The sequence below is a fragment of the Cynocephalus volans genome, chromosome 8 (assembly GCF_027409185.1).
Source record: "Cynocephalus volans isolate mCynVol1 chromosome 8, mCynVol1.pri, whole genome shotgun sequence".
Classification (NCBI taxonomy): domain Eukaryota; kingdom Metazoa; phylum Chordata; class Mammalia; order Dermoptera; family Cynocephalidae; genus Cynocephalus; species Cynocephalus volans.
This window is the reverse complement of record NC_084467.1, coordinates 36,480,313-36,503,545: the sequence shown is the minus strand read 5'-3', so window position 1 is coordinate 36,503,545 and position 23,233 is coordinate 36,480,313. Positions and strand designations below refer to the sequence as shown.

Below are 23,233 nucleotides of genomic sequence, written 5' to 3'. Positions count from 1 at the left end.
GGTCAATAGGTCTCGTTTCCAAATAAAATTTCTGAGAGGGCCTTTTTTCCCCTTAAATAAAAAAAGACACATTTCTAAACAAGAATCCTCCAAGGCATGGTTTTCCAGGCTGGTTCACTGTCCCCAGGCGGCCTCAGAGACAACAAGGCAGTCACTGTCTCCTGTTTCTGTAGGTTTCATGTGCACAGTGAGGTGGAAGCCTCCTCTGACTCCCATCCCCGACCCCTCACTCTCAGTTCTCCATTCATAGATAAATAGAAAGAAACATTCTCCCCCTCAAAACTTCCAGCCCAGCCAAAGAGGGCATCCTTACCTTTACTTCCACTTCAGGGGCACATGCCCTCCACTTCCTCATTGACCCCCCTTCTGCTCTGCACTCATACCCTCTTCACAGAACTCCCCTGCCACCCATCACTTCCCTATAGACTCCTTTTGCCCCATCTTTTCCCCACATCTTCCCTTTCCCTCCATCCTCTCCCCAGACTCCTCTCTGCCCCGACTTTCTGCGAAAACCTCTGCTTTCACCCTCTCCCCAGACTTACCCTCATTCTCTCTCCAGACTCACTTCTGCCCCCAACTCCACTCCACACATCTACCCTCGTGTTCTCCCCACACAACATAACTCTCTGGGTCAACCATATGAGGGTACTTCAAAAAGTTCATGGAAAGGTTCCTGTTATCTTTTAATTCCATTTTTCTACGAGCTTTCTGAAGCACCCATGTACTCTCTCCCCGCTCATACTCTCCCACTCTTTCACTGCTCTGTGCTTCATCTTCCTTGACTCATTTCCTATCCTTCCTTCCCTTCCCAGCCTTCTTACTCTGACCTTCAGTGCCCTTGTTCCCGATCAGCTAAGCCTCCTTCACCCCCAGCTTCTCCACAGTCACCCTGACCACCTCCAGTGTAGTGGATTAAATTAGGTCCCCCCAAAACTCATTGAAGCTTGAATTGTGTCCCCCAGGCTTTATGTATTAGAAACTTAGCCCCCACTGTGACTGTTTAGAGGGTGGGAAATCCTATTATGGTAGTTGAAAGGTAGAGCCTTGAAGTGGTGATTGGATTGTACGATCATGCAGTAGTGAATGGATTAAAAATTGTGGTCAGGGGCATAATTCTGAGGATTTTAAAAGAGGAGAGTCTGTCTTTTGCTCTCTCTGCTCTTTCTGCTTCCATCGTCTTGCAATGAGAGATCCCTGGTTCGCTGTCACCATCACTAGATGGACTTTGGACTTCCCAGCCTCAGAAAATGTAAGCAATACATTTCATTTTCTTTATACATTACCTGGCTCCAAGTGTTTTGTTATAAGCAACAGAAATGGACTAATACATCCAGCCTGCACCCAAAGCTGGCTGGACCCCAGGGCTCTGCTTCTGCATAGCCTTCCCTGCTAGAGGCTGCTTACACTCTTATACCCCAAGGATTTCAGGGTTGGGAGGGGGGCTAGTGTCTCCTCACCAAAGCAACCCAGTTTCCTATTCTACCTCCTTCTTGTAAAAACCCTGTGCTGACCTTTGCCCCTCATGCTGTCATCTAGAGAAACCAGAACACCTTCTTTATTCCTCAAAGACCTAACTCAGAAGCATCCTCTTCAGTTTCCCCCCTTAAGTCCTGCCATCATCCAGGGGGATTTCAAAGGCCATGCCAGCTTCCTGACTGTCTCCTTTGTCCCACTTTGGCTACTCCCTCCATGGTCCCACCTGGACCTTGTCATCACCTGGACCTAGTCAAACTTCATTACTTTACTTTGTGATCACAACTGTCTCATTCAACTACAGTAGTCCAACTACAGTAGTACAGGGGCTGGCCAGTTAGCTCAGATGGTTAGAATACAGCCTTATAACACCAAGGCCAGGGTTCAATACTCATATCAGCCAGCTGTCAACCCCCCACTCCCTCCCAAAAAGACAACTACAGTAGTTCCCCCTTATCTGCAGTTTTGCTTTCTGTGACTTTCATTCCCTGGGGTCAACTGTGATCCAAAAATTTTCATGGAAAATTCCAGAAATAAGCAATTCATAAGTTTTAAATTACACAACATTCCATGTACCATGATGAAATCTCTTGCTGTACTGCTCTGTCCTGCCTGGGTCATGAATCATCCCTTTGTCCAGCAGATCTATGCTGTATACACTACCTATCCATTAGTCACTTAGTACCCATCTTGGTTATTAGACAATCGTCCCAGTATTGCAGTGCTTATGTTCAAAATAACCCTTATTTTGCTTAATAATGGCCCCAAAGTGCAAGACGGTGCTGGCATATTGTTTGTTCTATTTTATTATTAGTTATTGTTGTTAATCTTTACTGTGCCTAATTTATAAATTAAACTTTATCATAGGTATGTATGTATAGGAAAAAACATAGTATATATAGGGTTCAGTACTATTCTCAATTTCAGCCATCCATTGGGGGTCTTGGAGCATATCCCCTGAGGATAAGGGGAGACTACTATATTTCTAAGACATGGGTTCTTTGACTGGATCTCCAGTCCATAACACTTTTTCACTCCTATCCAGTTTATATTCTAAGGCCCATCATTTCAATCATTCTTTTGCCAGGATCTTCAACTTCCTTGTCCTTTTTCCTTCTGTTGCATCCACAGAGTAAAACCCAAACCTGACTCAATTCAACTAACCTTTCTGCACTCAGCCATCGGCAGCTAAATGTTGTTGGGGGAAAAATGCATATTACACAACCATGAAGACTGCTGCTGTTAAAAATGAATGGTCACCGACTGCAACAGGGCGATCACAACTTCCCAGAAACCTGTATGCTACCTTAGTCATCTCACTCCCATTCTCCACTGCTGCTATTTCAGTCCTTCTCTGCTCTTTTTAACATTGCACATCATTTCCAATCCCACTCTCACTGGTTGATATTGCATCCCTATTTCACAGAGAAAATAGAAACCATCACACAAGAATTCCTTCAACTTCCTGTCACTAAACCTACCAATGTGCTAATCTCAACCCACACGTTTCCCTCTGTCACAGTGCAAATGTCCCTCCACCTAAGTGAATTTCTGCACCAATGTTTTGGATCCCCTACCTTATTCCTTTTTCAGGGGCAACACTCTCTCAGTTATCTTCTTTCCCCTATAATTTTATCTTTTTCCTCTTTGCTGGATCCATGCCAACAGCATTTCTCCCATCTCCATAAAAATCTGTCTCCTTCCAGCAACTGCCTTCTCTATTTCTTCTCTGAGATAGCCAAACTTTTTGCAAGTGTATTGTACACACAGTCTTCACTTCCTCATCTTCCCATCCACTTCTCAAGCCACTGTAATTTGACCTCTGCTCCCACACTGGACTGAAATTGTACTTGCAAAGGTCACCAACAACTTCCTTGTTTCTAAATCCAGTGGATTCTTTCAGACTTTATTTTATTTGATTAGTCATCAGCTTTCAACACTTTCCTCTCTTGGCTTCTGAAACACCATGTTCTACTACTAATTATCTTACAATTTGGACAATTCTTCTCAATCACTTTTGCAGATTCATCCTCCTTTACCAGACCCTCAAACTTGGGTGCTTCTCAGGGCTCTGTCCTAGGCCCTCATCTCTTTGTACTCTACACATACTCCCTGGCAAGCTCAACAAATCTACCGGTGTGGCTGCCATCTAGAGGCCCTACAGACTCACACATTTCTACTTTGAATTTAGACCTGTTTTGTGAACTCCAGTCAGGCATATTCAACTGCCTCCTGGACACCTCCATTTGGAGGTTCCACTGGCACCTCTAATTCACCATGCCCAGAACTGAGTCCCTCCTAAAACCACTGCTTCCTCTCCTTCCTGTTTTCCCAAACCAGGAATCTGGAAGTCACCCTTCATTTCTCCTATCTCCTCCACTCCCACCAATCACCAAGTCCAGTCTTTTCTAGCTATAAATGTCTAAGGAATCCATCCCCTCCTCTCCATTTCAGCTGTCACTCCATGCTTTATGCCACTGTCATCCTTCCTCACTACTGAAACAACTTCCTAACTAGCCTCCCTCCTTATCCCAATCCCCAATCCACTCTCTGCACTGGTCTTTTTCTTTTTTTTTTTCTTTGGCTGCTGGCCTGTACAGGGGTCTGAACCCTTGACCTTGGTGTTACAACACTGCGCTTTAACCAACTGAGCTAAGCCGCCAGCCTTGCACTGGTCTTTATAAGACACAAATCTGATCATTACTCCCCTACTTAAAGCCCTGCATGACTCCCTACTGTACTCAGGATAAAGTCTAAGAACTTGTGCTCACAGGTATAAAATGCACTGGAAAATATTTACCATCAGCAAGATCGATCTATAAGCTCAAAGCTGAGCTTGGCATCAAAGACTCTCCGGGATCTGGGCCTAACTGTTCTTCCAAGGTTTCGCTCACCTTATTTAGTCTCTCCTCTGGCCAGAAGATCCCTCGTGTAATTTCTGGCACTCACCCCTCACTTTTCCCTCTTTGAGCTCCTGCAAAGAGTACTTTTCCCTCACTGTCTCCACAAGTCTTTCAAGGCCCAGCTCAAGAGACATCCCCACTGCCATAAATGTCCCTTCTCTCTGAGCTCCTAGAGTCCGTACTCTTTTGTAGTATTTATCTCTCGGACAGAATTAGAGTTTGTTTTTTCATGGTTTCTCTCCCTCTCCCATTAAAACTTACGGGGGTTAGAGCTAAAAGCGTGATCCTCTCTAGAGCCCAAGGAACCTTACTTAGCCCAGTCTCTGGCACACAATAGGTGCTCAGTAAGTATTTTTTAAATGTGTGGATAAACGCAAGAAAGCTGTACTCTTTAATCCGTGGTGTTCCCCACGATCAGGGCATTCTTAAAGTCATCAACTGAAGTCCGCCTCCCACCCATACACCCAACCACAATATATCTCGACCCCACTGGGCGGAGGATGGGTCGGCACGCGCCCCGTGGGACGTTTTGTACAGTTTTCTACGCCCAGCCCTCGGAGCTGCGGCTGGTAGAGGACGGCAGACGTAGCTAGATGATGCAAGTCAGAGGGCACTGGCCTTCCGCCCCGTACACTAAGACTCCGTTCGGACGACAGACCCTCCCCATTCCCAGAATACAGCAACTCAAGCCGACTCTTACCTACACGGGAGGGTGGGGACTCTTCCTGACCGGCGTCCTGGCCGACCAATACTTGATCCAGGTCACGCGAGTCAGCCTATGGCTGCAGACCAGGAATGGGGAGGGGCGGGGCATGGTTGCCAGGGCCGAGCTAGTGGGCCGCGGCGAGAGGCTGTGAGAGACTCCAGGGTTGCTAGGGTGGGAGGTCACAGAGCGCGGCTCAGGGATTGGGCAGTGTCGGGGGAGGTGGGTGGTGATTGGGCGGCACCCAGGAGGCACCAGGGTGAGGCGCGGGTGCGCAAGCGGGAGTTCCGGCGGGAGACCCGTGCTGAGGGCCGGCACCTTCACCATGGCCTCGTCTGGGCTGGACTACACCATCGAGATCCCAGATCAGCCCTGCTGGAGCCAGAGTATGGAACGAGGGTTGGGTCCCGGCGTGGGGAGGTGACTTAAGGAGTCTATGAACTGCGAGCGCAGCTGTGGCCCCGCCCCTCCCGAGGCCACGCCCTCTCGCGGCTCGCCCCCTCAGAGTCCCGCAGGTCCTGGACTTTGCGCAGCTCAGAGAGCCCCGCCCCCCGAAAGCTCCGCCCCCAGGATGCTCCTCCTTCCCGAGCCTGGCCGCTTCCCTGCGTCAGCTGCTGGGTTTGGGCCCGGTTTTCTGCCTTACCAGTACCGTTTCTCTGATTTATGCCCTTGTCTCTCTCCTCCTAGCTGGAGACTGCTCAGGGCAGGATCCCACCTGATTCCTTTGTTTGGCATCGGGCTTCCCACTTCTAGCCTCTCTGTGGCGGTTGTGGCTAGGGGTATCCCCATTATTTTCCCGAAGGGGAGGGTGTCCTCACGGGGTCTCGGGTCCTCGCAGAAGCCAGGGACTCAGGACCCTTAGCCCTGCCTCTCCACTCTTGGCAGTGGTTAACAGAGCAGTCTCTGCCGTAGGGTAGAACTCGGTTGAAATCCTGACCCCTTTGTTTAGTGGCTGGATGACCTTTCGTAACCTAACCGGTCTGAACTTTAGTTTCCTCCTCTGCAAATCAGAGGTAACGATAGAACTCTCATTGGGTTGTTGGGTGCACAACTGAGATTATTTGTGTAAAGGACCCGGCTTAATGCCTAGCATGGACTGAGTTCTGTAAATTGGCATTTAGGATTGGCATTGTTTTCCCCTCTACGGTCGTATCATTAAAGAAAGATGTGTGGGAAGCTCCACAAAATTAGTTACTTTAAAGCAAGCCTGTTCCCATGGCAGTGTCAGTAGGTTTGGGGGCCCAGAGAATGGAAAGTTTGGCCCCACTGGGAATTACTGTAGAGGAGCCTTGAAGTACAGGTCAGCCTGGGCCCAGTGTGTCGCTCGCTTGCATTACTCCAGCTTCGCCTTTAGGGCTGGGCCTCATATTGCTGCCACAGTGATGTTGATCTTATCATGGCTCTGCATGAAACCCTTCAGTAGCTCCTTATTGCCCTCAGGATAAATCAAGTCCAGGTACCTCAGCCTGGCATTCAAAGTCCTCATAATTTAGCAGCCCCTGCTTACCTCTTTGATCACTTTGTCCTTCCTCTGTTCAATTTGAATTTTATGTTCTGGTAACCCCAAATGGCTTGTGATTCTCCACACACTTCTTGCATCTCTGCTTTGCTCCTGCTGTTTCCTCTGTCCGGAATGCCCTTTCCCCTCTGCTGCACCACACTGTGCCTTGCTTGTCCAGGTCATCATTTAAAGCTTAGTTCAGATGTTGCTCCTTCTGGAGAACTTTCCCAGACCCCTTCCGTAGCATCTTGTTTCTTGGTTGGAGTGTAGGAGAGAGGGCAGCCTCTAGGCTCCCACAGAACAGATGGCTCCAGACCAGTTGTTTTTCCCTAGAGCTGGATCTGTTGGTTTAGGGTTCTTGGGCTTTTAGATGTAAAAATACTTTTGAAAAGTTTGGTATCAGCAGGAGATCAAGTCAGTTAACATTATTGCCCTCGGAGAGCTTTCAGTTGCAGAGGGCTGGAGCTGCCTTCTGCAGAAGTTCTCTCTCAGCTCAGGTGGGCAGCCTGGGTGTCTTGGTTACCATTTCAGTTCTGCCTCTTGCTAGCTCTATGGCTTTGGCAAATTATTGAACCTCCCTGAGCCTCAGATTCTTCTACTGTAAAATGGGAGTAATAATAGTGCCTACCTCATGGGATCATGAGGGTTACAAGGAAGTGACTGGATGTGTGTGCCTGGCATGGAGCAGGTGCTCTGTCAGTGAGTTTCCTCCCCTGTGGCCCCCTTACTTCTTCAGGAGGCTGGGTCTTAAAACTGGAAGAAATCTCAGAGGGCCATTTTGTCCTGTACCTGTCTGCTAGCATGAGGGCATTCCATTGCTAGCAGACATTTCCCTGACAGGGTGCTTCTACCCAAACATCCTGGCCTATTGGAGGCAACTGGGATTGTTAGAAAGCACTTCCCTTTCTTGAGCTACAGTAGGCCTTCCTGTCATCTGCTCTCAGTTCAGCATTTGTGTGTCCTGGCTTTGGGTTAGTTGCTGACACCGCAGAAGTGACTCACACATGGGATCCATTCAGGCAGCTGTGGTTTTGGGGAGGGGGTGAGGGTTCATAAGCAGGTAGTTTCAAAATGATGTGGTAACTGCAAGGCTGGCGAGTTGTGGTGGGTACACACAGAGCAAGCAATCTCTCTTCATCTCTTCAAGAGGACAGCTTTGTGCTTTCCTCAAATCTCTCTTCTCCGAAGGAAATACCTCAAGGGCCTTCATTTGTTCCCTTTCCTTCTGATTCCTTCTCCTGACCCTCCTTACTTCATCATGCCCACGTCACAGAGATGAATCCCTCAGGTTTTAGAATCCCTCAGAAGGAGGTCATGTCACCATGATTCCCTGAATCTATTTGCTTCCCATCTGTAGGGAGCTCTCCTCCAAACTGACATGGCTTCACAGAGTAATGGTCTTTGGAGACCCTGGAGATTGTCTCTCTTTTGCAATTACTGTTTAATGGTGGAAAAGTGTGTAGGACAGTTATATTTGGTTTCTGGAATAGCTTTCCCCCCATATTTGAAAATCAAAACCACAGAGCCCAGCACTGCTGTGAGTTGACAGAGAGGTGAGCAGCTGATGTTGGCACATGAGTTAGCTGGACGGCAGTTGCACATCTGGGGTCATTCAGAGCCCTGGGCTTTGTGGGTTAGGCTGGGCATCCCATGATCCTCTCGTTGGAATCCTGCCAGCCAGGATTAGCTAGTCATGCCAACGGTAGTCTGCCCAGGCCTTTTCTGAAGCCAGTCTTTTGACCTGGAATCTGCCCTCCCCCTCTTTTTCTCAACCAGTGATCTCATCGCTTTCCTAATACCCAGCTCCCATTTCATTTATTTGTGGAAAGTTCTCCTCCTGGGCTTCCACAGCACTTTATTACCCTGTTGTCGTAGTGCTTTTGATGGTTTTACTCACTGGTGCTGGGGCCTGGCAAGGATGAAGTGCCAAGTGATCTGAATGGAGTCACTTGGCAACACTGTGGGCCCAAGCTAGAGCTGCTCTGCCATCCCGGGCCCAGTTGTGCTGCCCCTCGTCCCATCCAGAGAATGGTCAGCCAGGTCCCTCCCTGGTCCCCTTTGTGGCTTGCTGGTAGGCCAGCAGCCTTCTTAAAGGCACTGTGTTGCTCTCGTGTTCAGTAAACATTTAAAAAAAAATTCATTTATAGAATTAATGGGGCAGGGGCTAGGACAAGGGTCTTGGTCTTAGAGTAAATAGAAGGCCTTAAGGGGATCACAGAGAGGGGATTTGAGGGGTTTTAGTTCCCCAGGCTTTATTGTGAGCCTGCTCTTTTGCTAACCACTGGCTGGGGTCAAAGATATGTAGACCTCATCTTAACTCCCAGGAAGCTTTCACTGCACCTGGGAACCAGTGTAGAAGGGTTGGACCACCATGGTGGGCCCTGTGGTTGGGGAGACTTCCTGGAGGACAGCAACCCAAGCTGGACGAAGTTTCAGGAGGGCTGGAAGGTCACCACTAGTAAGCAGCAGACAGTGTAGAAGCAAGGGCTTTGAGGGAGGACTTCGAGTGGCTGGAGAGAACAGGGGCCTAGCAGGAGGCTGTGCTGTGCTTTAGGGAGTGGGGAATGATACAAAAACCTCAAGAGCTGTCATACCAGATAGGCCTCAAAGACCTAGGTGAAGAGTCAGTTGGGACTTGATTCTCTTCTTGTCTGTGGGGACCCCCAAAATCCTTTTTTTAAAACAGAGGACTTTTATTTATTTTTGAGTCATCTATTTTCTCTCGCCCATTCATAAAAACCCTCTCTAAGTGTCGACTCTATGCCAGGGGCTGTACTAGACACTGGATTTGAGATCCGGACCTGATGGACCCTTTGCAGGTCTCTGTTTTTCTGAGTGTCTGTTGTACCTACACTGTTGACCATGCCCTACCCACATGCCAGGACTGCTGAGAGCTCCTTTCATTATGTCATTAATCCTCACAACCACTTCGTGAGTAGGGAGTACTCTTAATCCCGTTTTATGGGTGAAGAATAGAGCTTGTGCATGCAAAAGTTTCAGTTGCCATTAGGAGGGGCTACCCAAATACAGTGCCCTTTCTAGGAAACAGTTAGGGACACGCACAAAGAAAGGGGTGTCCATTAAAGTATTTTTATAACAGCAAAAAATTGGAAACAACATCATGTCCAGTAATGGGAGATTGGTCACCATAAATTATGAAACATTCTACAGCTGCTCTGCAGCCACTAAAAATAATGGTGTAGAAATATATAAACTGACAGGGAAAGATGTTCACAATATATTGCTAAACGGAAGCAGATTACAAACAGTATGATTCCAATTTTATTAGATATTCATTTTCTATTTTTTCTACAGTGAGCATGCATTACTCGTGAAGTAATAATAATCTTGATTTATTGAACTCTTTCTTTGTGCCAGTTACTATGCTAAGCCCTCTACTGTCATTATCTTAGTTAGTCCTTTGTATTATTGTCCCCATTTCACAGATAAGGATATTGGAGCTTAGAGAACTTGTACAAGGTCTGTTTCATAGTTATTAAGTGGCAGAGCCAGAGATTTGAACCCAGATACGATTTTGTACAGTATGTACTCTTAGATACTATGCTACTTTACTATGCTATTTCATAAAAGTAAATTTAAAATAAAGTAACTTGGTTTAAATATAGGAACTGTGAAACTCTAGAATGTATTTCTGGGGAGTAGAGAAAATTGAGGATCCTTTTATTCTTTGCATTTTAAAAATAAAACAGTTTCTTTGTATTTTGATTCTGGCTTGCAAATAAAAAAGCACATATTGTACCACAACCCCTTATGCCTTGTCAGCCTTTTCCCTCGTCTTCCCCATCTACCCTTGGGATATACGCAATCTAATTTACCCTTTAGTTTTATGACTTGAACTGTTGTACAATATACGCATTTGTAATTCTTGTGTTATCAGTGTCAGTGTTTGTTGAGAAATTCTAGATGGGGACCTGTGAGGGTGGAATTGTTTTGTGGGGTGCTCAGAAGTGCCAGGGCAGGAAAGCTGCTTCTGAATTGCCAAGGGGCTTCTGGGCATCATGACCTCTTCAGCGTCTCAACTGCTTTTGCCTCTGCGGGAACACCGTCTGCTGCTGTTGTTGCTTTTGAAATGGGAGCATTTTAACTCCCATTGCAAAAGTGATACATATTTATTTTAGAAAATGGGGGGAAAAATCATAAAAAAGGAATTACTTCTAATCCCAGAAATAATTGCTATTTTATTTCAATTTATGTACTTATTTATGTATTTTAGAATGGTTCTTTTTTCATTCTTTAATTTTAGTTTTAATTGACAAATAATAATTGTCTATATTTATGGGGTACAATGTGAGAAATACAGAACGCTTCACGAATTTGGGTGTCATCCTTGTGCAGGGGCCGTGCTAATCTTCTCTGTATTGTTTCAATTTTAGTATATGTGCTGCAGAAGCAAGCATGCTATTAATATTTGGTGTATTTTTTTCTATGCATAAAAATAGGTATGTGTGTATGTATATTTGAGGGTTGTATCTATTGCGATGCTGCTTTGCAACTTGCTTTTCATTTAATGTGTTACTATTTTTCTACAATAATGGCATTATTGAGATACAGTTCACATACTATAAAATTTAGCCTTTTAAAATATACAATTCATTGTTTTCTTAGTATATCTACAGAATTGTGAAACCATCACCACCAGCTAATTCTAGAACAGTTTCATCACCTGAAAAAGAAACTGCAACCCCATTAGTAGGCACTTCTCATTTCCTTCTCCTCTAGCCCTTGGCAACCACTAATCTACTTTCTGTCTCTATGGATTTTCCTATTCTGGATATTATATTTAAATGGAATCATGCAATATGTGGCCTTTTGTGTCTGGCTTCTTTCACTTAGCATGTTTTCAAGGTTCATCCATATTATAGTATGTGTCAATACTTCATTCCTTTTTATGATTGAATAATATTTTTTTTTTTTTTTTTTTTAAAAGATGACCGGTAAGGGGATCTTAACCCTTGACTTGGTGTTGTCAGCACCACGCTCACCCAGTGAGCAAACCGGCCATCCCTATATGGGATCCGAACCCGCGGCCTCGGCACTCCCAGCGCCACACTCTCCCGAGTGAGCCACGGGCTCAGCCCGAATAATATTTTATTGTATGGATGTACCACATTGTGTTTATCTGTTCACAGATGATAGTATTGTTTCTACCTTTTGGCTATTATGAATAACGCTGTTATGAATATTCATGTACAAGTTTTTGTGTGGACATAGGTTTTGAGTTCTTCTGGGTATATACCTAGAAGTGGAATTGCTGGGTCATATGGTAACTCTATGTTTAATTTTTTTGAGGAACTGCCAAACCGTTTTCCAAAGTGGCTACACCATTTTACATTCCCACTAGCAGTGTATGAGGTTTCTGATTCTCCATATCGCCACCAACACTTGTTATTATCTGACATTTTGATTACAGCCATCCTAGTGGGTATAAAGTGATACCCCATTGTGGTTTTTAATTTTTTGTTGTTGTTGTTTGTATAATCCCTTTATAAAGATGACCGGTAAGGGGATCTTAACCCTTGACTTGGTGTTGTCAGCACCACGCTCTCCCAAGTGAGCTAACCAGCTAACTGGCCATCCCTATATAGGGATCCGAACCCATAGCTTTGGTGTTATCAACACCATACTCTCCCAAGTGAGCCACGGGATGGCCCTGTGGCTTTTAATTTTAATTTCCCTAATGACTATGATGTTGAACATCTTTTCATGTGCTTATGGCTATTTGTGTATCTTCTTTGGAGAAATGTCTATTTAAATCCTTTGACCATTTAAAAATTGGGTTATTTTTAGGGCCGGCGTATGGCTCGCTTGGGAGAGTGTGGTGCTGACAACACCAAGTCAAGGGTTAAGATCCCCTTACCTGTCATCTTTAAAAAAAAAAGAAAAAATTGGGTTATTTTTCATTTATTATTGAATTGTAAGTTTTTAATATTTCCTGGGTACAAGCCCCTTATCAGATATATGATTTGCAAATATTTTCTCCATTCTGTGGAGTTTTTTTTTTTCACTTTTTTTGATGATATCTTTTGAAGTATGAAATTTTTTAAGTTTGATGAAGCTCTAATTTATCTATTTTCTTTGTTTGTTTTTTGTACTTTTAGTGCCACATCTAAGAAACCATTGCCTAATCCAAGGTCACGATGATTTACTCTTATATCTTCTTCTAAGAGTTTATAGTTTGAGCTCTTACATTTATGCCTATGATATGCTTAACGTATTATGGAATATTTCCATCTGATTCAAGATTTTTCTTACTTAGAAGTGGAATTACTAAGTCAAAGGTAGTATTTTTTGAGGCTTTTGATACATGTTCCAAAATCGTTGTAACTCTGTCTTCTCCCTGGCATTTCTCTCCCCCTTCTTACCTGTCTCCCCACTGCTCTGGTTCAGACCTTTACCATCTCTGGCCTTGTATATTACAGTAGCTTCCTACCTGTTCCTAATGAACACTGTCGATGTGGTGTGATAAGCATAGTGGCATGGTGATGGTGGGTGCTGTGACAGTACGGAGGAAGGGCACCTCACCCAGTCTGACTTGGGGGTCTGGGTGGTGAGAAGAGGTTGGGAGCCATCAAGGAGGGTGTCCTAGAAGTGAACAGTGGGCTGACTTTGTAGGTGTACTGGGCATTATTAGCACAGCATAAACATGGAACATCAACATCCTGGGCTGGGCGATAAAAAGCATGTGCAGGGTCCTGGGGGTGGGACCTTTAGTGTTCTCGTCTGTAAAATGGGGATAATAATAGCAGCTAACTACTAGAATGGTTGCAGGACCAAATAAGTCTGCATATGTTGAGGTTCTGGCTGGCGTGGCCAGTCCCTGAGAAGGAGCAGGTAGATGAGGTCAGTGTGGCTCTTTTGATGTGCAGGAGGTAGGCATGTGTACAGGTTTGGAGCTGAGGTGGTGGAGATTTGGTTATGACCAGGGGCTTGAGTTTTGTTACCCAGGGGGACAACTAGGGTGCTGGATACAAGCTGGTCTTTTGAGTCAGACCTCCTGGGTGTGGATTTCAGCTTCACTGCTTATTAGTTGTGTAACCTTTGAGCAAGTTACTTACTATCTCTGTGCCTCAGCTTTTCATCTGTAAAATGAGAATAACAGTTTTTTACTCATAGGGTTGTTGTGAAGATTAAATGAATTAATATTTAAAGTTCTTAGAATAGTGCCTGACGTATAATGCTGTATGTGTTAGCTCTTTTTGCTGAGAGGTTTGGTTTAGGTACAGGGTGTATTTTGGTGCTGATCATAATCCTGTAAGACAGTCCTGAATGGCATCATCCCAAATGTTGAAATCCTAATAGATAAAAATCCCTGAAGTCTAAAATCCTAAAAATCACAATCCCAAAAGATCAAAATCCCAAAAATATAATTCTGGGAAAAATAATTTAAACAATTCTTTAAAAGACATTTATTTACATTTTTCAAAGAGGATTTATTTGAGAAACATATAAAAACATGACAGAATACTTCATAGGCCGCTTTACACAATAAAATAAGCAATAATAACATATTTTTGCAAACATAAACACTCTGATGTACTGATAGTCATATAACAATTATGAGCAGACTGTATTCATAAAGAAATAGGTCAAAAAGTGAAATGTATAAATGCGTATCACTATGGTTGGGAATTGTGTGCACCCAACTTTATAATGGCAATCATCTGAAGTACCATGACAGACAAGCTAAGTCTTTTGACAAAATTGATCAAAACCCACAATGGGTGGGCTGGCCGGTTAGCTCAGTTGGTTAGAGCGCAGCCTTGTAACACCAGGGTCAAGGGTTCAGATCCTTATACCAGCTAGCCACCAAAAAACCAAAAAAAACCAAAAAACCACAATGGGTAACCACCGCATATGCAGTCACCCAAGGAGCCTAGATCTCAAGAAATTTTATCTTTCACAAATGCAGATGTATAAAAAGGACATCTTTTCATTTATTGAGAAAGTTTCAATGTTTTTACAAACATGCACCTAAAATTAAGTCCACGAGTCCACCTTTTGTCAACTTGGCACCTGTACATATTTCCTTAAACCATACTTAATGTCCAAATAAAGGCAAAAGCAAGGTAATAGTTCTGCCTAACATGATGAACTAATATGATGCAACTATCCTGCATACAAGCGAAAACATACTAATCCCTTCCCCAGAATTCAGCTTTCAGGATTTCAACATTCAGGATTTTAATCTTTTGGGATTGTGATTTTTGGGATTTTGATCTTTCAGGATTTCAACATTTGTGATTATGGTGTTTGGGATTGTGGCCCAAATCTGTGTATTAATTGCCTGCACAGGGGGAATAGAGTGGGAGACTGAGCCAGAATCCAAAGTCTTTAGTGCCTCAAGGGCAGCTGTCAGAGGCCAGCAGATGTCAGCAGCAGGAGGGGAAGAGAGTGATAGGGCCAGTGGAATGAGCAGGAAAGGAGCAAGGTTTTCTACAAGAGGGTGGGGGACTCAGGATCTGGATGTGGCAATAAATAATAATAGCCATAGCAATTACTTTTATTACTATGGAAAGGGCGATGGGGAACAAGCACAATGCCAGCTCTTTCTCCTTGGATCCATCCTTCATTTTGCAACCATGTGTTTGTTCGTTCAGCACAAATCTGAGTGCCTGAATGGGCCAGCTGCAGTGCTGGCCACTGGGGATGTGGCAGTAAACACGATAGACCCATTTTCCTACCTTCAGGAAGCCTGCTGGTTAAGGAGACAGACATTAAACAAATAATTCTGTAAGTCCTTAATCAATACAGATTGGATCACTCCCTTGTTTCAGAATCTTCATTGTCTCTCCACTGTTATGGAATAAAATCCCAGCTCCTAAGCATGGCATAGAGGCCCTGCAGGATCAGGCCCCAGTCCTGTTCTTGGCAGCTCTTCTGGCCACTGTGCCTTTCTCACCGAGGGCTCTAGCCACCCAAGACTGCTTGCTGTGCCCCAGACTGACTATGACATCTCCACAGTCCCTGTCCCTGCTCATGCCCTCTGTTCACCTGCCATGCTCCTATGGTCCTTCAAGGCCCCTGCAGCAAACGTGTCTTCCTTTGGGAGACTTTTCCCAGTCACCATCACTCTCAACCATGTTCCCAGAGCACCCTGGATTTGTCCCGAATTATAGCACTTCATGTATAGAATCACGAGGGGCAGCATGGTTCCAGCAGGGAGAAGGTCATGACAAAGGCTCTGAGTTAGGAATGGCCATGGGGGGCTGGCTCATGGCTCACTTGGGAGAGTGAGGTGCTGATAACACCAAGGCCATGGGTTCGGATCCCTATATAGGGATGGCCGGTTAGCTCACTTGGGAGAGCGTGGTGCTGACAACACCAAGTCAAGGGTTGAGATCCTCTTACTGATCATCTTTTGAAAAAAAGAATGGCCATGGAGAGTAGGGCGCTGGGGGAGAATGTGTAAGGGCGGTGGGAGATGCCTGTGGGCAGGAAGAGCACCTTGTGGCTTAGAGGTGCAGCCTCTAGTGCCTGACTGTCTGTCTTCAGAGGCTGAAGCCAGCGTCAACAGAGGCTGGGTGGGCTGCAGGTGTCAGCAGGGGACTGAGGCACTGGCAGCTTCTGCTCCAGGCTGAGTTGCAAGCCGGCCCAGGAACCCTGTGTGTGTGGACAGTTAATCTCTGAAGGCCAGAGTCACCACTACTAGAGAGCAGGAACATTGAACTTTTCAATCACATTAATTTCCACAGGAAATTGTTGTCTTCCTTTTGTCCAAAGGTTAGTGATTTATATTTACCATCCTCTTAAATAGCCTTGAAATTTACTGTTGCCAGGTCACCACCGGCACCCATAAATTTCAGGGTGGCAGCTGAGCATAGCCAAGTGGCTTGGTCCTTGGAAGGGTACATGCCGGCCATTTGGAGAGTGGGGGTGGGCAGATAACTAGATACAGGCAGTTCTTGCACAGAAGTCCCCCTGAGGGGGTGGGCATTCACTTAGCAGGAGAAATGAAATGAGGTCTGTCTGCCACGGTTGCAGGGAGGCCTCTTCAAAAGCAGCTGTGGTGGAGGCAGCTGGCTTTTGCCTCTCAGCATATCACCAGAGCTTCTAGAAGGTGCGCAAATAGCTTCAGGTAGGGAGCAGGGGCCAGATTCCCAGCTCTACACTTCCTAACTGTGTGACTTGGACTTCACTCTGCCTCAGTTTCCTCATCTGTAGTAAGAGTACCTGCCTTCATAGTGCTGTTATGAAGGTTAAACCTCAGTAAATACAGGCTATTCTTATTCTCCAGCAGGATAGGGCAGGTGGTTTGGTACATGCCAGCAGTCTGCCTCCCGTCCCTGCTTACACTGTCCTATCCATTTCTCCTTTAAAGACCCTCTTCCATCTACTCATGGAATTCGAGCAGAGGCTGGCAAACTTTCTCTATAAAGGGACAGTAAATATTTAGTCTTTGTGAGCCATATGGTCTCTGTTGTAATTACCTAATTGTGCTGTTTTAGTGTGAAAGTAGCCAGAGACAATAAGCAAACAGATGAGTGTGGCTGTGTTCCAGTAAAACTTTATTTGTGGACATTCAAATTTAAATTTCATGTAATTTTCATGTGTCACAAAGTATTATTCTTTTGATTTTTCAAAACCATCAAAAAATTTAAAAACCATTTTAGCCCGCAGGCCATACAAAAACAGGCAGTAGGCCCAATTTGGCCCATGAGCCATAGTTTGCTGACGCCTAGACAGGAGGTGAAATTGTGTGGAGAAGGTATTTACTCTTCTCACCTGGGCTGTCTTTGAGTCACTAAAGAAAGGTGCCTTCGTGGCTTTTTCCAGTGACTCTGTGGCACCTCCTGAGAGGGCTACAGAAAGGCATTTGGAGGACAGGGGAAGGAGCCCCATGGGATCCTGGGGCACAGGGGCTGACAGGATGCCTGGGCCTGGCACTTGTTGGTTCCCTGCCTGCAGCCAGAGTGGTGCTGGTGCTCAATTGGCCAGTCAACCCCACTTCCCACCCCAACTCTGGTGCTGACAGCCCATATCTGTGTTTCAGAGAACAGCCCCAGCCAAGGTGGGAAGGAGGCGGGAACTCGACAGCCTGTGGTGATTCTCTTGGGCTGGGGCGGCTGCAAGGACAAGAACCTTGCCAAGTACAGCGCCATCTACCATGAAAGGGTGAGTACCGCAGGCACGTGGATACCCAGTGTGCTGGGCTCCTGCCACCTGTGGCTGCCGTCAGCTATGGGCTGCAGCAAAGGCTGACCACCTATGTGGCAGGCCTAGGACTGGCATCAAGAATAGCCTGTGAGGAAGACAATGGGGTCATGGGGACTTGGCAGGATTCTCCTCCCTTTGCTGCCAGATCTGTGGCCTGGTCTGGCTCCTGCAGTCCCCTGACCTGCTTCCCCTTCCTTCCTTCATGAATCCCACGGTGGGCAGTCCAGCCTGGCTGTGTTCCCCTGTTGTAGAGTCAGCCCAAGCCTCAAGTCTGTGTCGGCTGGATGATGCATGCCTCTCTGGGCAGCAGGAGTGTGGGCTGGGTTTGCTGGGCACAGTCGGTACTCCCAGGACCAACTTTTCTGACCAGATGAGTTTCTGTCTTAGGACTGACCCTGGTACCTTTCTCATTCCCAGAATAGCAGGGCCTCCTGGAAAAGAGATTCAGGCATCTTCTCAGGCCACACCAAGAGCTGGATGTAGAGGTTGTGGTAATTGGAGAGAGCCTTAGGAGGGCCTGGTTATATTCTGGAAGCCCCTTTCACATCTTCAGCCTCTGGGCCTGCCCTGCCGTCCTCAGCCCAGATCTCCCCCAAGCAAACTTCTGCAGGGGTACCAGAAGAGATAGCCCAGCTGGCAGCTGGAAGCCCTGGACTGAGGAGTGGGAGTTACCTGGGAGAAGGGCCAGCTGATGCCCCTTCCCTGGGCTTCCTCCACTGACCCATGTGTGCACCCTGCCCGAGGTGTGTGGTGGCCCTGGAATGGGAGAGGGATTGGGGGAAACATGTAGTTCTGAGGTTGAAGCCGCCCCCCAACCAACAAGGCTGTGCCTCTGGTGTTGTCTTTGACAGATTGCCTTACTCCGCAAGTAGTTCATCTACTTCTGAATTTCACTCACTGGGTTAGGCTTGTTTGTCTGGCTCCTTCATTAGACTAAGATCCTCGAGAGCAAGCAGAAGAAGAGGAATAGTTGAGTGTGGCTACAACAGAATGAAAGAAAGGGCAAGCATTAGGATGTGGGGCTGGGGTGGTGTCCTCAGGGGATTAAAGCAGGGGTGCAATGTTAGATTTGCGATTCAGAAGGATTGGAGGGGCTGGGACTTGAAGCCAGAAATTTGGAGGGGGTTGCAGCAATTCAGGATGGAGCGTGGCCAGGACCTTGGGGCTGGAGGTGCAGGTGGAGGGAAGGTGATGGATCGGGGAGCTTGTCAGGAGGTGGAGTGGTGGTTGAATGAGAGAGTGGGTATGGGCAGAGGGATGGGCAGGGGCCGGGGTAATGCCAGGCTTCTGGCTGGGTACTTCCTGGGTAAAGGGGTGTGTTTTTTGAGACAGAAACACTAGAAGACAATCTGTAGGCTCTGCGGTATATGCAGTCCCCCAGGGCATGTGAAGAGGAACAGAAGAGGGCCTAGGGCAGAGCCCTGAAGAACCCAAACTTAGAGGAGTGGAAGATGAAGAGGGTTCTGCGAGGAAGGGAGGAGAGGTCAAAGGTGGACAAGAGAACCCAGGAAGGCGGGACAGAATCCACAGGAAGAGTCTCTGGGAAACAGGCCATTGTACAGGGAGGGGGTACAGATGCTATTTGGGCAGAGGGTGCGAGGGAGAAGGTGGATGGAGTGAGATCCCAGGGAGGGTGGAGGGTTGAGGGTGCAGGGCTGGTGGAGGGGGAGTCTTGTGAAGGAATGGGGGGAGGCACCTTTACCCCCAGTAGGGAGGACAAGATGGGTATAGAGAAAAAAAAAAAAATTCCAATCTCAAACTCCAATATTTTTTTATTTAAGAGAAAATAAAACACCATATTCTATCACCTAGAGGGGACCTCTGTTTACACCTTAGTGTTTATCCTTCCAGCTTTTCGTGTGTCTCTCTTCTTTACCTAAATGAGATCTATTGAATGTACTGTTTTGTGTCCTGCTCTTTTCAGATTATGGTCTCCACCTTCTCATGTTAATAAATTTTCATCTCATCTAGTTTCCAGTCCACATTCAGATTCCCTAATTGTCCCCAGAGTGTCCTTTAAAGCTGATTTGCCTAAACCAGGATCCAATCCGAGATCACACAGTGTCTAGTTATTTTGTTCCTTAAGTCTCTTTTAAATCTAGAACAGTCTCTTTTTTCATGAGATTAATTTATTGAAGAGAATATTTGTTAGGAGTATGTAACCCCAAATGCTGCCAGGAGAAAAGTATGAGAGGGACTGAAAGGCCTCCATTGGATTTGACCATTTGGGAGAATGTAGGTGGCCTTAAGTGACTACCTCTCCAGAGTCTTGGGAGGGATGCGTAGGCACTCCAGGGCTAGAAGGTTGGGAGTGATGGCAGGGTACCTCAGCTGACCATCCCTCTTCGGCTATGGGTCATTCAAGTTCTATGCCCTTGTCATTTTCTCTTTGTTATTACTGCCATCATTAATTACTGCTACTATTGGGACAAGTTTATTTTTTGCCAGGTGCTGTTTTGGTCACTTGAGATATATTTTTTATAAATTTAATTTTCACCATAACCTTATGAGATGGGTGTTACCCAATTTATAGATGGGGACACAGACTCAGAAAGAAGTGAATTGCTCTTTATCCATACCGTTAAGAAGTGGTGGTGCCACTTATTGACCTCAGAGCCGGCCTAACACAGAGTCCCCTGACAAAGGGCCCTTTGTCTCTGGAACAGGTTAATGAGTTGGGATTAGGACCCAGGCAGGGTAGCTTTGGCTGCCTTTTCTAACTGGCCTAGAAGGAAACCTATTTGGAAGTTTTGGGGCACACTTGGCCCAGGCAGTGCGGGAGTTTGAGCCCAGACTTTAGAATTTGAGGAACAACAGTATGTTTGGAATTTCAGGACAAGTGTGAGGAGTAGTCCCAGGCCTGTGAAACAGACAGATTTGGGTGTCAGGCCCCTGAGTTCAGAGAGTGTGGACTGTGCTTTCAGGGCCTTGGGAGGGAAGGTGACAGAAAGTGACAGATGGACATGATGTGGGCCTGGCTCAGAAGTGGCCTCTGGTGGTCAAAGCTGGGGCCTGCAGGCTGTATCTCTGATGTTGATCTCATGGGGGACCTGCTTGTGTCTGGGAAGTAGGGACAGTGCAAGCAGAGTTGCTGCCACAGGGTATAGCCAAGCAGTGAGGCCTTAAATATGCAAGGTAGGGAGGTGGGGGGACAGACAGGGAGGGAACCACAGTGAAGAGACTTCTTTCTGGGCAGGGCAGATGTCTCTAAAACATGGTCTGGGCTCCAGGCCTCAAATACCATCCCAGGCTGAGGGCTTGGCCAGCATGAAGTGATTAGTCAAAAAATAGGCCTTAGGGCCAGCCCGTGGCTCACTTGGGAGAGTGTGGTGCTGACAAGACCAAGTCAAGGGTTAAGATCCCCTTACCGGTCATCTTTAAAAAAAAAAAAAAAAAAAGTCCTCAAGTGTCCCTTCTGCTTCTGGAGGGCACCCGTGTCTGTGAGTAGTGAGCTGGCCTGGGCCTAGAGCATTGCTGGACTCTATGGGCCCTGTGAGTTGAGGTTGCTGAGCTCCTCTGAACGTAGCTTGTACCCAGTACCCCCACCTCATTTCTGAGGACTGACCAGGCCTCTCTAACCTCCCTAGGGCTGCATTGTGATCCGATACACGGCTCCGTGGCACATGGTCTTCTTCGCCGAGTCCCTGGGCATCCCTTCACTTCGTGTTTTGGCCCAGAAGCTGCTTGAGCTACTCTTTGATCATGAGATTGAGAAGGAGCCCCTGCTCTTCCATGTCTTCAGCAACGCTGGCATCATGCTGTACCGCTACATGCTGGAGCTCTTGCAAACCCATCAACGCTTCTGCCACCTGCGTGTGGTAGGCACCATCTTTGACAGTGGTCCTGGTGACAGCAACCTGGTAGGGGCTCTGCGGGCCCTGTCAGCCGTCCTGGAGCACCGGCCTGCCATGCTGCGCCTGTTGCTCCTGGCGGCGTTCGCCCTGGTGGCAGTCCTGTTCCACGTCCTGCTTGCTCCACTCACTGCCCTCTTCCACACCCACTTCTATGAAAGGCTACAGGACGCAGACTCTCGCTGGCCTGAGCTCTACCTCTACTCGAAGGCTGATAAGGTGGTCCTGGCCAGCGATGTGGAACGCATGGTGGAGGCACGTCTGGCACACCAGGTCCCAGTGCACTCTGTGGACTTTGTGTCATCTGCACATGTCAGTCACCTCCGCGACTACCCGACTTACTACACAAGCCTCTGTGTCAACTTTGTGCACAGCTGTGTCCACTGCTGAGGTCCTTGCTCCACCTCACCTCCAGAAATAAATGCCTGGCATTTCTCCACAACTACATCTGTGGGGCCCTCTTCTGGGTCAACTCCCTATGGCCCTTTGGAACTTTTGTGGTCCCCTAAGTAGAAAATCCCATGGGCCTCTGTCCTAGGTGACTGCTGGTGATCTGCTTACCCCAGGATCCTAGAGGGTGGGAGTGCCTGGACTTATCTCTTTGGGAGCCTTGCAGTTGGTTGTGTTTGAACAAGTGCAACAATTAGGCTGCTGATTCCTGTGGCATTTAGTCTGTGAAGGGTTAATAAAGGGGGGGAGCTGGGGATGAGCTCCAGAATTGATTTTTTAAAAAAATTGTGGTAAGAAACTTAACATGAGTACTCTCTTAACAAAATTTTAAGTGTACAATACACCTTTTGTTAACTATAGGCACAATGTTGTACAGCAGATATCTAGAACTTAATCATCTTGCATCTTGCATAAACTAGAACCTAATCATCTTTCATAACTGAAACTTTATACCTGTCGCCAGAGTTGAGTTTTGATTCCTTGAATGGAAGGTGAGATTTGTGAGGAGGTGCCAGAAGGTAGGCTTAGGCTGGGGTAGGAGCTGTTATATCTGCTCTAGAAGGGCAAAGCTCCACAGCGTGATCCCCTTGGGTCCCACTTGGGAGTTCACACAGAGAGGCTTTTCTGACCTCATTGCCCGGGAGTCTGAGGTAGAAGCCGGATGAGCTGAGGATGCAGGGGTTAGGGGCCTGCCCAGCTCCACCACTTTGCTGGGAGGAATCTGGATCCAGGAAAGTTACAAGCTGTGTATGCGACGGACACATGGAGTGGGAGGCAGGAAGGCAGCGGCGCTATAACAGGAGCTGGGAGCCCTAAAGACCGAAACTGGGGTAAGGGGTTTTTTGGCTGAAACAACAAACTCCTTTATTTCTTTGAAGGGAGGGAGACCCACTCTTTAGGGAGGAGAGGTGGCTTCAGACTTGTAGTTAGTACCATCAATCACTGTACAAGCCACTGCTGCACATGTTGGCACATAGTAGGTATTCAATAAATATTTGTTGATTGAATGAGCTTACTGTGGTGATCAAAGGGCCTGGGGGGCAGGGATGGGCTTTGAAAGTTTGACAGGCAGTGAAGGAGATGGCTGGAAAAGCTCTGGGTGGGAGCTGGCCCCTGATATTCTCAAGGATGATGGACCCTCTGTCTCCAGAGCAGAGTTCTGTCTGCACTCCATCAG

The 23,233-nt window shown here is 46.8% G+C and overlaps 1 protein-coding gene and 1 non-coding gene across 3 annotated transcripts; one reads left to right on the top strand and one right to left on the bottom strand.

Moving 5' to 3' along the window:
• Window positions 1-5,330: 5,330 nt before the first annotated feature.
• On the top strand, window positions 5,331-23,030 carry TMEM53 (transmembrane protein 53). Of its 2 annotated transcripts, XM_063106177.1 has the most exons (3): window positions 5,331-5,465; window positions 17,592-17,713; window positions 21,343-23,030. In XM_063106177.1, exons 1-3 carry the CDS (start codon window positions 5,405-5,407, stop codon window positions 21,994-21,996), a joined length of 837 nt encoding a protein of 278 aa, XP_062962247.1. In that variant the 5' UTR covers window positions 5,331-5,404; the 3' UTR covers window positions 21,997-23,030. The 2 variants fall into 2 exon arrangements, with proteins under 2 accessions (XP_062962247.1, XP_062962248.1); XM_063106178.1 differs by lacking the exon at window positions 17,592-17,713 and having other exon boundaries at window positions 5,433-5,465.
• On the bottom strand, window positions 10,892-10,994 carry LOC134385303 (U6 spliceosomal RNA). Its single transcript, XR_010024295.1, has one exon. It is a non-coding gene; the product is annotated as a U6 spliceosomal RNA (small nuclear RNA).
• Window positions 23,031-23,233: the final 203 nt, after the last annotated feature.